Here is a 15,000-nt window from a genome sequence, read left to right as displayed (position 1 = left end):
GAAGGATGGGGATGCATATGAATAAGAATTAGACCTGTGGACATGCATGGATATTATTCTTATTTATCTATGTGTTATTAAACAGGTTCTACTCTATAATCATATGTAAACATAGAAGTTAACCGAATCGATCGTTTTCAGTCATCCTCGGTATACGGGACGTTGGATTCGGGACGCCCTTTGACCCGAACAGCTGTTTGTTTTGAGTTTTACCTGAACATGTTTGTTGCATCGCTCCAGTTCGTCACCTAGCAACCAAAGCCAAAGTAACTCACCTGACATCACTGCGTATAGGTGCTCCATCGTAGATTATTTATCTTGTATTGACTATTTGCCAGTATTTGAGTGTCTTTGCCGTTAAAGTAAGAATTTTGGGCAATGATGAACTGTTAATAACTTTGAAAACGGATGAACAAATATCCCGTTTTGTGATCCCGAGTGGAACAGACGTACACGTCAGCTTCGGGGACCTCGTGTTTGTAACGCATGGTTTATATCATATATTATATATTGCACATGAGTCTGATCCAGTAATGAAATAATAATGTCAAATGGATTCAGAGTTATTGATGCACATTTTCCACTTTAATTGCGGAATGAACTTTGCTTTCGTCTCAAAGAAGCAGTGAGACAGGAGCTGCTTTTATATCCAGCTCCCCGGGTTTTGCATAGGAATACATTTTAAATTAAATCCCCCCCCCCCGGCGGCGGAGGACATACCGTATTTGATTACGGAGACTCACAAAAGAATGTAATGACCAACTGAACTTGTCTTTGTCTGAGAATGAGGAGGAGGAGGAGGAGGAGGAGGAGGAGGAGGAGGAGGAGGAGGAGGAAGATGGGCCGGATGCCTCTTTCTCATTATTTTATTTTTTATCTGGCCAGAGTGCGACAGTGAAGGAGAAATGAGGGGGTAAATAGGTGTGATTATCAGGGTGCTGACTGTCCACCATGCGACGGGCTAATAGCACACTTGACAGATGGACGTCGGGGAAGCGATGCCGGCCCCGTTAATGAGGTGCCTGCCAGTAATCTGCCCGGCCGATGTCCAGCCCTGCGTGGCCCCTTTTGTATCCAGGTAATTGCACTGTTTTAACGGGGGAGGGGGGGGGCTGTTCATTGGCAGCCCTCTGAAAGTAGCCAGAAGGGATTGGTGTTGATTTGAGTGCATTTAAAGTGTCGGCCTCTATTTTATTACATTTTTTTTTTCCGGGTTCATGAAGACTGCATTAAAAGAAATCCTCCCGTCCGTCCGCTCAGTTCTTTCCGCCCTCGCGTGATGCAACGCTGGGAGAGGTGGCGTAACACAATGCAAGTGCTATGTATAATAGGAGAGGTGCATTCAGGGCCTGGAGGGGACCGCGGGAATTCCCCCGATGCAGAACGGGGTCATCGCGCCGATCTCACCCAATATATCGTCATCGTTGCAAACGGGAAGTAATGTGCAAGAAAAACAACTTTTAATGTCCCAACGAACACACATAATCCAGACTGTATATATATATACAGTCAAACTATCTCATTATGGAGGCATCGCCATGACAACAGCACCATCAAAACCTTGCGTCAGTGAAAACTTCAGCACTTAACTGCACGATAAAAGCAACGACCCTCGTTTCACACGGTTCCTCTTCGCGTCGGAGCAGATTTCTGTTTCTGCCGTCATGTCTGTTTACGCACAAAGATGTATGAAAGTTTAAATTTGTCTCTTTGGATATTTGCTTTTTTTACATTATCCGAGTTGGTTGTCAGAAACACGTGACTCTGGACTACTTTGGACTCTGAAGAAACCACGGAAAATGATTGTTTTTCATTTTCTGGAGCTGGTTTTGATGGGATGTTGAGAGGAGCCGTTTCACGTCATGTGCTGTTAAAAAGGTTTGAGATGAGTAAATTCATAATAATTAACCAACAAACCCTCTTTTTTTTATTTTCCATTTCGCCCAACAACATGCATGGATGTGCCTTGGCTCCATGTGAAATGCTTTTAGACGGAGCAGCGATTGCACTTTGAAAATGATGGCCTCTAATATCAACGGCATGCACGTGCATCTCCGTTTAAAGGTCCACTTCGCTGCTGTTCTCCCAATTTACAGCCCTCAAGTTTCCAAATCTCCAGTTCTGTCTGGTTCCAGTGCTGCAGTAGACTTGCTTTTGGAGGCCGACCGAAGTTGATGATACTTGCTTTTGTTTGTTCTCCTGGGCAGTACGACTACACACGGACTCAAAGGCAGGTTTTTGAGTTTCATTAAGGCACTTAAAAACATATAAGCTTCAAAATTCATTACAGGGATATTAACTATTTTTTATGATATAGACCAAAATGATAAACTTGTGTTTCCTGCAGACTTTGAGACGAGGGAACCGGAATTGCAAAAAATGCGATGTCATTTCCAGGTTTTAGGAAATAAGAGGCCTTCATACCAAAATATGTTTTTTTACTGAGCTCAATAGCACATCATCAGGAGTGGGATTTGGTGGATAAACGGAGGCTTCCGTGAGATATAGACTGTTGACAAGGTTAATGGTGTATTATTACCCTTGGAGGACTCTAATCGTAATCGTGTCCACAGATAGGTGAAGTGCTCCTTTCACTCCAGATTGTAGAGGAAAGATAAAGTTCACGCTCGCCTCGTCTTTCCAACGCGACTTCACTGTGAGATAAGAACGGCGAGGCGGCGGCCGTTAAGAGGGGTGACGGTGCAAATTGGTCACGAGGAAGTCAGAGGTTAGAGGAGTAGAAGTGGAGAAGGAGAGAATAATGGAGGTGAGGAGGGAGTCGGGAGGGATTCAGTGTGAATCACCGAAGAGGCCATTTAAGCGGCCTTCCATCCCAGCGTGTGTCTGGGAGGGAAGGCCTGATCAATAGTGTGATTTAGGAGTTCACACACTGCCCGTGCACTCCGGGAGACACACACACACACACACAGATTATATACAGCGCCCTCTGAGCCCATCATTCACGCCCCGGCCTGAATTTAGTCATATTTCTCTGTTAGCCGTGGAAGAAATATCCATTTTGTGTCTCTGTGTGAGATGTTGGGGTCAAAGGGTCAAAGGGCGACGCTCTCTGCTTCAAGTGGATTTATGAAATAGCTTAAAATGACCAGAAAGATGAAATAGTGTGTGCTGTGGAAGTATTTCTTCATAGACATCTCCGGACACTTCCGTGTCATCGTCATTCACGCGTTTAACAACTCCTTTTCTATCTGGCGATGCGGAGGCGTCTGGAGGAACGATGCATGAGGAGAGAAACCTTTTATTTATTTCTTTATTTGTTAAAGTACTGCCTGATGCTCCACAGCTCTGTGATCTCTGCTGGCACAGCCTCCCTGACCCAGATTCCCGTGCCAACAGTCCCTCCGACCACAGAATACCGAGTATATCTGCAACCCGTCCTCCTCCACCTCCAGCCGCTCTGTTTGGAGAGAGACGTTCCCACAGAAATGCAAACACCAGCCGTCCTCGGCCTTCTACGGGCAGAGGCATGAGCCGGGCTGCATTGTGGGTAGCAATGATGCATGCTTGACTGGAATCCAAACAAAGCCCAGAGGAATGAAAGGGAGATCGGCAGACGAGATGTTTGGCAAACATGTCTGCGGAGGGGATTCGACCCACTCCTCGTTGCGTCTCCGCCGTTTACAGCTTACACGTCCTTCCCCTTTGCTTTTGTGTCGCCGTCGCTCGTTCTTCGCATCACAGCGAGGGTGTCCAGGAGTTTCATCATCTCAGACACTTCTTCACACGCTCTCTCTCCGGGTGCCATTTGTATTTCTTTTGATGCCTGTTCTCATAAATGTTGAATCCTGTCCCTCGACCAACCAACAGAAGAACAAGCGGAGGTATTAGCTGCAGGCGAAATAAAATAAAAAGAACGTGTGGGCTTGAATGCTTCTCGTCAAGTCGGATGCCTTCATGTGTCGTATTAAGCCATGAGCTGTGTGTTGGTGTGAAGCTCATGCAGTGTTTTTTGTGTGAACGGAGAGAATTCCTCCAAGTATAATGTGATTTCTTTTTTAATAATTCCCAACCACGGCTCTTTGACAGGAGTCCGCGGTGCTGAACTGATCCCTCTTTATGATGTTTGAGAGAGGCCCATTACCATGCAGTCATGGCTGGCTCGGCCCGTCTGAGCCCCCGCTAATAGGGCAGGCTAGTTAAACCTATACATGCCTTGTGATGGAGGCACAGCACATGACTGTATGTCTGAGACACTGAGCCCCTATTAGGAGGCGGTATGGTTCAACGGTGTGCCAGCATCTTAAAGCCCAAACCACAAAGTGCACCACAGAAGAAGAGTATCTCTGCTGTTACACTGGGGGGGAATCAGCTGACCGACTACAGTCCAACTTTCTGTCCGATGGGTTTCTGAGAGGAACAGCCGATCCGTTAGTGGTGGAAGTCGTGAAAGTTTGTTGGGCGGTTACAAAGATACTTTTACTCACTATTTAAAAGGAACTTGTGTTGTATAACGTTCTTCAGCGGGTCTGGAAAGTCTGTAATAAAATAGTTAATACAACTGAAATCAAACACTTGATTCCACACGTGTGGAGTTTGAAAGATGTGAACATTTAGTTTAGACACATTAATGGATCCGCGTTCAAGAGAACGTGAGTTTATTCATTCTTTTTTTTCTATATGTATGCGAGATATCTCTGTAGGACTTTAAATTGTCTCTAATGAGCGTCCCGACTTCATGGAAGTCGTTCCTGTCCGTGTGAATCCTGGCGACTCCACACCGAAGTTACAATAATGGAAACAGAGTCAGACATGCAAACCGATGCCCCCAACTCATCTGTATTCCACACTAGATGAATCCGAAGGTAAAGAAGCTTTTTTTCCCTCACCTTTTCTCTCTCTCTCCGTCTCTCCTTCCCCCTTTCTCCCCCTTTCTCCCCCTTTCTCCCCGTCTCGGCCAGACACTGGTCGGCTTTGACTTTGATTAATGGTGAGCCAAGCTCTGCATTAAAAGCCAGGGGCAGCGAGCGGGGCCAGATAAAAAGTGGAGCAAGGGGAGGAATGGGGGAGGAGGGGGGAGGGTGCAGGACACAGTCACCAATCACTGTCAGCATCATCGTCCCAGGGTGACAGAGGGGGGGGGGGGGGGGGGGAGGGGGGAGACAATGGAGCTTCATTGGGCTGAACCTCACCCTCATATAGGCACAGCACATTGTCTCTGACAGGCTCACACACACACATACACACACACACACACACACTCTCGGCTGCTCCGTCTCTCCGAAACACGGTCACCGTCCGCCCGGTGGGACGCGCCGGAGGAGAGGAAAGTTTTGTTCCCCTCTTCTTCAGGGAGTGCAGTGAGAATTTGTGTCAGAAAAAAAAAAAAAATAGTGAGAAATTCTCTCGGCGTTAGCTTCGCCTCAACAGATCCGTAGATAATTTTTGCGAGTTATTAAGAAAACAAAAAAGAGCCCGATGACATGTAGGAAGATGATGTCACAACCCTGAATGAGGAAGCGTCCCCGATGAGCAGACCTGTCTGACTCCGAGGTCTCAACAACACACCAGCATACGTTTAGTCTCCGGAGGCTCAGCACCCCAGAACATGCATAAAACAATCATCCGTGCTAAAAATGGATGTCTGGATGCATGAATTGAGCTGGGACCTGGACTCTGGGGCTGCAGGGCCCTTTTTTTTCTTCTTCCCACTGCAGGAATGTGTGTGTGGATTGCCCCTCCCCCGGGCCTGTCAGGAACAGTGTGTGCCTGTGGCCGGTAATTGATAATGCGGCCCAGGCAGCCCCGAGTCCTGGTCAGTGGACCGTGAACCAGCCTGAGAGGCAGAGAGGCTGGAGTGCACTGAGGTGAAGCTTAGCCCTCACACTCTCCGTCTAGGGGGATGAAAGGGAGGGAGGGGGGAGGAGGCGAGAGCCAAGGAGGCGAGATGCAACAGAATGCATTGGAAGTGACGGGATAAAAAGAGCTCACTCGGATGTTTTACGGTAACATTTGAGCTAATTATGTAACACACAGATCAACAAATCAAAACCGCAGAATAATCTTGTATTTCCAGCTAAACAGCCTCGTTGAGTGAAGCGTCCGGAGGTTTTTCTCCTTCCAGATCTGCTGTGACCATCGAGGGGGAAGTGTGAAGGAAAAAGAAACTTAAAGGCTTGAAGGAGTGATCAGAAGGATCATTCAGTTGGGAGAGGGTGATATTTGAGTGGAGGCCTTGAATGCAGCGACTCGGACTCGGCAGCGAGCAGGTCGAGGGCTCGTGTGCGGCGGCGGTATTTCCGCCTGTGGAGGCGGAGCCCCGCTTTGAACTTGATGGGTTTTTAATCAAACTTACTTGTATATTCACAAGCTGGTTTGATGAGTTTGGTTGGATGCATCTTTGAACTGTGAAAGTCAATAGAGAGTTTATCTCGGCTCCTCGGAGGAGTTTGTGATCATACCGGTCGATTTCTTTTCCCCGGGCATTTTCACATGCCATTAAAGTACATAGAAGCGAAGTCATTTCTGTTTTTGTTTCATATTTTGTGGCATGTTTTTATGAATTCCTATCTCTATCTTACATCGATTCATTCCTATCAAGGATTCTACTTGAAGACCTCGGAGCTAGCAGCAATCATTTCATTTTAAAATACTTAAAAACTCCTTGAATCGGCTTCGTCAGGACTTTGATCAGGTTTTAATTGACGATGCCGGCACCGTGATCACACAACTGGAATGTGGCTCCTCCCCTATTGGTGCATGGAAGTATGACACATCAGATATTCCTAACTGAACCCTGCAACCTTAAAACCTATAAACATATAATTTATAGTTACAAGATGATGAAAAAACATATTCCAGGGTCTCAAAAAAAATCTTCTGCTATTCAGGAAATGGAACATAAAAAAAAAAAAAAAACAGCAGTTGTATGTCTAGCAGAGAAAGAGGAATAAAACATGGCAGATAGCTGGACTAGAGATGAAAAGAAGACGAAACACTCTGAGAACCTTTAAGGTGATTAACAGGAATCCAAACGATCCCTCGGACGAGAATAATGAGATTTTAGGAGCTGACGCTCCTCTGCGACTGGCCGAGCCACCACCGGCAGTGACATTTAGGAAGTTGTCAGTGTGGCCCCTCGATAACACGCATTAACATAACAAATAGATGCACGGAAAAGTGAATACCAGCCCTGGTGGAAAATGTACTTTTTCCCTCACAGAGCAGTGAGTCTGAGCCGCCTCGACGCTTCTGTCAGCGAGTGACAAGAGATCCGTGGATTTGTTAAATGTCAACAGTGAGGAAGTCTGCTAGGTCATGTGATACCTGCTCTGGTGGTCAATCAGACTTTTATATCCATGATAAGTGATAAGAACAAAAACACACCATCGGCTGATCCGATGCTGCAGGTCTTGTTACACTTGAGTAAGACACGTCCAGTGTTTCAACATGGTTTGACTGTTTGTGACTTTGGCCTTTTATAAAGCTGACAGTCAATACAGGCAGTTGTACTTAGGCGTCCGTCTATCTAAAATGTAATAATATGAAGGGACACACGATCAATTCTGTGTCGTTTCTATGAAGAAACCTTTACATCACCTCTTCCCTTTAATGCCGACTCCATTCAAACATCCAGCCCTGAACATCGTCTACTGTAATGTGTAAATGTGAGTAATTTAATGTGACCTTCTCCTTGCTGTTCTGATTGATACATTTCTGTTGCACTATGCATTATACAATAGAGTTAGATGCATGCCGACGAGGTTTCGTTGTGCTGGAACAAAAAAAAGCCCACTTTAGCTTTTTCTATGACTGTGAATTACTTAGAAATAAGAAATTACTTGTTTTCTTTCAAGCCATACTCAATATTTTACCATTTTTATTATACAAATACAACAAATTTTTAACATGTAGACCTTTGGAGCTTCATTACTGCATCCAATGCATCCTGTGGAGGCCACACCTATTAGCCCAAAAGCAGAATCCATCCAGCATGATCGGTTGCTGGATTCACACCAGGATTCATGGTGACTGACCAGGTACCGTAGAGTCCTGCTAACTAGACTTGAAGCTCCGGCCCGAGTCCACACCCTGAAATCATTGCCAAACCCTGGCAGCCTTACTTCGGCCCGGAGCCGGCACACGTCCGGTGCTGCCGTGCCAGAAAGCAGCCGAGTGAAGTTCTGATCGTCCCCGACTCTGCTGGAGAGCGGCGGTTTGATTCTGGCTGAGTTCTGACAGCTGACGACGGTTTGTTCTGGCTGCACACGTTGGATGATGTGTATCGTGCACTATTTTTAAAAACGTGCGGCGTCACTCCTTGGCAGATAATGTTGTGACTATAATTAGCTGTCATGAAAGTTGTGTATGTGAATATCAAGGCAGTTAATGATGTCGTTGCTCCGAAGCCGGCTGGATGCACCAATTTATAATCTAAAGCAGAGACTTCAGATGAGGATCTAAGTGGGCGGGGCTAGTAAAACCACCGTATAATAACACAGAAAACAGATGTTGAATCGTCTGATTAAAGTCGGAGAAAACATTCACGATGAATGAACTATTAATTTAAGGATGATGAACTCATGTAAACTCTCACCTTGAGGGAATCCTTAAGGTACACGTTCGGTTGAGGCGTACCCGTAATAATCCATTTTTATCCGAGATATGTATTGATCCCGTGTCCCTCTTTGTGTGTCCTACAGCTCCCTCCATAGTTCCCATCATGCACCAGATCAGCTCCACCATGAATAGCTTCACACTGTCTTGGCCACAACCGGAACAGCCCAACGGCATCATCCTGGACTACGAACTGCGCTACTATGAAAAGGTAAGATCAGCATGTGTTTGAGTGTATATAATATACTGCAAGTATATCAAAGTACCTCCACGTGAAGCCCCCCAGGTTGATAACATGTTCTTTTCACCGCGTCCGCTCCATCTCTCCCACCGTTCTTTGGTTTCTGCTGATGACGAGGTGAATCGGTCGACCTCTGCTCTCGGCCCACTCTTCACCGCCCCGCTGTGAAAATGCATTGCGTCTAGTGGGGGAAGGAGGGGGCGCCGGGGGTTCACATCGACCCGTCTGCTCACACACAATGCCTGTCTGCTTTATTAAGTCGCCGGCCCTACCCCGCCGCGCCACCGATGCTCCAGTATTGACCTGTAGGCTTTTCTCCAGGCCTCGGACATAATGATACCCAGAGATGGGAGACTCTGGCTTTTTTTGTTTGGGCTCTTGTTTGTCCTCCTAAAGCTGATCAATACTTATAGCAAGGTTGCCCCCCCCCCCCCCCCCCCATCTCTGTCATCATAAGCCCAGACTTTTGTGAGACTCTGTGCATGTCCATCCATGTCCTGCTCCCAGAGTAAAAGACAACAAAAATCAATAGAGTTTTATAAATGTTTTTTTCTTTCGCTGTTGAGTTATTTATTTCACACTAACACTCTCTTGGCTAACGTTGGTGGATCAATATTCACAGCTCCGCCCTCAGAACACTGTTTGTCACCTTTAGCACTTTTCCATCAGAGAGAACAACAATCCCGCTTTTAAATTATGTTTGCAGCCGGAAACTCGGTTATCCAATAATAGCTTGCGTCGCTGGACGTTTTCCTCCCCTCCAGCATCGCGCAGGTCATGAAATTGAATTGGATCGTGCCCCCCCCCCTCAGCGCTGTGTAAATAACACTCGCACAGCCTCCCATTAGCTCATGAATATCGATGAAACCTAATCCTAGTGATGTTTATGTAGCATGTCTTCACACAAATAGACGTAATCTCACACTGGCGGGTTAATGAGGACAAGTCTGCTCATTGCACCGGGATGACTCGTGGAAGGGTGCGCTCTAAGTCGTCTTCTGTCTGAATGCCCCGTGGTGCCCCAACCTCTGTAAAAAAAGGTGCCCCGTGTGAGGGAGTGTAAGGCGGGAGGGGAGTCAGAGTGATTGCTTTGCGCCACGCCAGGCTGTGGAGATGAGATTGTCACAACGGTGGTCCTCTCTCTCTCTCTTGACACTGTGTGTTTTGGATCTGACAAGGCTTTTTATAGCCACTAAACACATCCTCAGCCAGCCGCCGCTGTCCGACGTGTCACAGCTGACGTGTTTTTGTCCCTGATTAAGCACCAAACCCCTCGGAAAAAAGGAAACCAAAAAAAAAGGGAGACAGATGGCGACAAATCTGACGCCGTGCGTTTCATTTCCATACCAAATTTATTGCACACACGGCTCGAGTCGCTTTACTGTACACGCGTTAAACCCGCTGCACGGCGGATTAAACAGCCTTCTGTCAAGGTGAGTCCTGCCGGCTCTCACTCATTGATTTTCTGAGTGCTCGAGAGGTCCAGAAAATCTGGAAGTTTCACGCAGCCGGAAAGCGATGATGTGGCCTTTCAGTCATAAAAGGCAATTATGGCGGGGGGTGTCTCTCGGCTTTACGTGGCGCCGTGGGTAGGCTGGATAATACGAGTCATAAAAAAAAAATGTGCTTTTTAATATAAAAATGGCCTCACCACGCTCGCCTTCTTTTTCTTCCTCTTTTTTTTTTTAATGCATCCCACCGATGCTTGCATTAATCTGAGAGTAGTCACACCGTTGTGGTTCGGGAGTTGATTGTCTCAGCGTGCCCGGCACAGCGGAAACCTGTCTCTCTGCACAGCGGAGACCTGTCTCTCTGCACGCACGCCGTCTCACTGGAGAGCGCCACACACCCATTTACCAGAGCGACTACTCCAACGGTGTGTGTCAGTGTCGCAGCACCCCAGGGTAATTAGGAAAGGATCTTCTTTTACTCCATGTTGTGGTTTTAACCCATCAGCCTGATGACACATCTCACATAATGAGTGTTTTTAGTCATTTTGGGTGATTCACAAAGTATATTATATTACTAATCATCCCTCTCAATCATCACTTATGAGCCACCTGAAGAGTGCCGAGATCTGCAGAGAGTGAATGATGAAATATGGAGTTGTTACGGCACAAAGGTCCACTGATAGTTTTCAACAATGGACATTGTCCTCTCCTTTCTAAGCAACAAACTAAGAAACTAAGGTGTTGTTTATCGATCATTGCACGCAACTTCTACACGCAACAAACACCTGTTTGTCCGCGGTTGCCAAACAACATTGTGTATAAATAGTGCACGTGACCGGTAAAGGTCAAGTTGTACCGCAGCAGATGGGGACGGTGAAAAAACATCCATCCATCCATCCATTTTCTTCCGCTTATCCGCTACCGGGTCGCGGGGGCAGCTGCCTGAGCAGGGACGCCCAGACTTCCCTCTCCCCGGACACTTCCCCTAGCTCCTCCGGGAGGACCCCAAGGCGTTCCCAGGCCAGCCGGGTGACATAGTCACTCCAGCGTGTCCTGGGTCTTCCTCGGGGTCTCCTCCCGGTGGGGCATGCCTGGAACACCTCCCGAGGGAGGCGTCCAGGGGGCATCCGATACAGATGCCCGAGCCACCTCAACTGGCTCCTCTCGATGTGGAGGAGCAGCGGCTCTACTCCGAGCTCCCCCCGTGTGACGGAGCTCCTCACCCTATCTCTAAGGGAGCGCCCCGCCACCCTGCGGAGGAAGCTCATTTCGGCCGCTTGTATCCGGGATCTTATTCTTTCGGTCATGACCCAAAGTTCATGACCATAGGTGAGGGTAGGAACGTAGATTGACCGGTAAACCGAGAGCTTCGCCTTTCGGCTTAGCTCTCTCTTTACCACGACGGACCGATACAGCGACCGCATTACTGCAGCCGCTGCACCGATCCGCCTGTCAATCTCGCGTTCAATCCTTCCCTCACTCGTGAACAAGACCCCAAGATACTTAAACTCCTCCACTTGAGGCAGGAACTCCCCCCCGACCTGGAGGGAGCAAGCCACCTTTTTCCGGTCGAGAACCATGGCCTCAGATTTGGAGGTGCTAATCCTCATCCCGGCTGCTTCACACTCGGCTGCAAACCGCCCCAGGACATGCTGGAGGTCCTGGCTCGAAGGAGCCAACAAGACCACATCGTCCGCAAAAAGCAGGGATGAAATCCAGTGGCTCCCGAACCAGATCCCCTCCGGCCCACGGCTGCGCCTAGAAATCCTGTCCATAAAAATAATGAACAGGACCGGTGACAAAGGGCAGCCCTGCCGGAGTCCAACATGCACCTGGAACAGGTCTGACTTACTGCCGGCAATGCGAACCAAGCTCCTACTCCGGTCATACAGGGACCGAACAGCCCTTAGCAGAGGGCCCCCGACCCCGTACTCCCGAAGTACCTCCCACAGAATGCCACGAGGGACACGGTCGAATGCCTTCTCCAAGTCCACAAAACACATGTGGACTGGTTGGGCAAACTCCCATGAACCCTCGAGCAGCCTGCGGAGGGTATAGAGCTGGTCCAGTGTTCCACGGCCAGGACGAAAACCGCATTGTTCCTCCTGAATCCGAGGTTCGACTATCGGCCTAATTCTCCTCTCCAGCACCCTGGAATAGACTTTCCCGGGGAGGCTGAGAAGTGTGATCCCCCGATAGTTGGAACACACCCTCCGGTCCCCCTTTTTGAATAGAGGGACCACCACCCCGGTCTGCCAGTCCAGAGGCACTGTCCCCGACTGCCACGCGATGTTGCAGAGACGTGTCAACCAAGACAGCCCCACAACATCCAGAGACTTGAGGTACTCAGGGTGGATCTCATCCACCCCCGGTGCCTTGCCACCGGGGAGCTTCTTAACTACCTCGGTGACTTCAGCCCGTGTGATGGGTGGATGAACCTCTGAGTCTCCAGCCTCTGCTTCCCCAATGGGAGACGTGTCAGTGGGGTTGAGGAGATCCTCGAAGTATTCCTTCCACCGCCCGACGATATCCCCAGTCGAAGTCAGCAGCTCCCCACCTCCACCGTAAACAGTGTTGGTGGAGGGCTGCTTCCCCTTCCTGAGGCGCCGGATGGTTTGCCAGAATTTCCTCGAGGCCGACCGATAGTCCTCCTCCATGGCCTCCCCGAACTCTTCCCAGACCCGAACTTTTGCTTCAGCGACCGCCCGTGCTGCAGCACGCTTGGCCTGCCGGTACCCGTCAGCTGCCTCGGGAGTCCCCCGAGCCAACCAGGTTCGGTAGGACTCCTTCTTCAGCTTGACAGCATCCCTTACTTCCGGTGTCCACCACCGGGTTCGGGGATTGCCACCACGACAGGCACCGGAGACCTTACGGCCACAGCTTCGAACAGCCGCGTCAACAATGGAAGCAGAGAACAAGGTCCATTCGGACTCAATGTCCCCAGCCTCCCTCGGGATCTGGTCATAGCTCTCCCGGAGGTGGGAGTTGAAGACCTCCCTGACAGAGGGTTCCACCAGACGTTCCCAGCAGACCCTCACAACGCGTTTAGGTCTGCCAAGTCTGTCCAGCTTCCTCCCCTGCCAGCGGATCCAACTCACCACCAGGTGGTGATCAGTTGACAGCTCAGCCCCTCTCTTCACCCGAGTGTCCAAAACATACGGCCGGAGGTCAGATGACACAACCACGAAGTCGATCATTGACCTCCGGCCTAGGGTGTCCTGGTGCCATGTGCACTGATGGACACCCTTATGTTTGAACATGGTGTTCGTTATGGACAAACCGTGACCAGCACAGAAGTCCAATAACAGAACCCCACTCGGGTTCTGATCGGGGAGGCCGTTCCTCCCAATCACGCCCCTCCAGGTAACACTGTCGTTGCCCACGTGAGCGTTGAAGTCCCCCAGTAAAACAATGGAGTCCCCGGTTGGAGCACTCTCAAGTACCCCTCCCAAGGACTCCAAGAAGGCCGGGTACTCTGCACTGCTGTTTGGCCCATAGGCCGAAACAACAGTGAGAGACCTATCCCCGACCCGAAGGCGCAGGGAAACGACCCTCTCGTTCACCGGGGAAAACTCCAACACATGGCGGCTGAGCTGGGGGGCTATGAGCAAGCCCACACCAGCTCGGCGCCTTTCACCGCGGGCAACTCCAGAGTAGAAGAGAGTCCAGCCTCTCTCAAGGAGTTGGGTTCCAGAGCCCAGACTGTGCGTGGAGGTGAGCCCGACTACCTGTAGCCGGTAGCGCTCTACCTCCCGCACTAGCTCAGGCTCTTTACCCCCCAGTGAGGTGACATTCCATGTCCCCATGGCTAGAGTCACCGTCCGGGGATTGGGTCGCCGGGGCACCCGCCCAGGACAGCCACCCAAATCCCACCGCACCGGCCCCTTCTGAACCCTCCTGCGGGTGGTGGGCCTACAGGAGGGCGGGCCCACGTCGCTCTTTCGGGCTGTGCCCGGCCGGGTCCCGTGGGCACAGACCCGGCCACCAGGCGCTCGCCTGCGAGCCCCAACCCCGGGCCTGGCTCCAGGGTGGGGCCCCGGTGACGCCAATCCGGGCGACGTGAACTTCCTCGATTTTAACTTCTTCATTAGGGGCTTTGGAACCGCTCTTAGTCTGACCTGTCACCTAGGACCTGTTTGCCTTGGGAGACCCTACCAGGGGCATTAAGCCCCGGACAACATAGCTCCTAGGATCATTCAGGTGCTCAAACCCCTCCACCACGGTAAGGTGTCGGTTCAAGGAGGGGCGAATTATATTACACATATAATTCAGGCTTTAATTCAAAATGAAATAGACATCATGACTACAAGTAGCAGAGAGGGACTACATGCAGCCCGTTTCCCCGGAGTGCTGGAGGCTGTACCTCTTCTTCCACCTCCTCATTGCAGACTAAGTGGTCCTGGGACTCTGCAAATTGGGAGGCAAGATGAAATGAATTCTTAAGGTTTTTTTCAGAGGAAACACACTCTCCAACATTTCTCTCACACCTATTTGGCTCCGGCTGCCTGGAAATTTGGGGGTTGGAAATAACTCGGCATGGCGGAGGTCAGGCCTTCAATTAAGGCTGGAGCAGAGCAGCCACCGACTCTGAGGTGTGTGTGTGTGTGTGTGTGTGTGTGTGTGTGTGTGTGTGTGTGTGTGTGTGTGTGTGTGTGTGTGTGTGTGTGTGGTTCGGGTGTATCCGGTGCTGCAATGTGAGGAATTCAAGAATCAAACACAAGTTTACAGCATGTC

At 49.6% G+C, this 15,000-nt stretch overlaps 1 protein-coding gene across 2 annotated transcripts in view; it reads left to right on the top strand.

The window, feature by feature from the left end:
* Positions 1 to 15,000, top strand: part of ephb1 (EPH receptor B1) — a 94,778-nt gene that overhangs the window by 44,222 nt on the left and 35,556 nt on the right. For both annotated transcript variants that reach the window (XM_084008150.1, XM_084008149.1), the window contains exon 5: positions 8,661 to 8,785. In XM_084008150.1, coding sequence (XP_083864276.1) covers positions 8,661 to 8,785 — 125 coding nt within the window. The remainder of the gene's footprint in view (positions 1 to 8,660; positions 8,786 to 15,000) is intronic.

The sequence above is a fragment of the Eutrigla gurnardus genome (assembly GCF_963514095.1).
Source record: "Eutrigla gurnardus genome assembly, chromosome: 4".
Lineage (NCBI taxonomy): Eukaryota > Metazoa > Chordata > Actinopteri > Perciformes > Triglidae > Eutrigla > Eutrigla gurnardus.
This window is presented reverse-complemented; position numbering and strand designations above follow the sequence as displayed.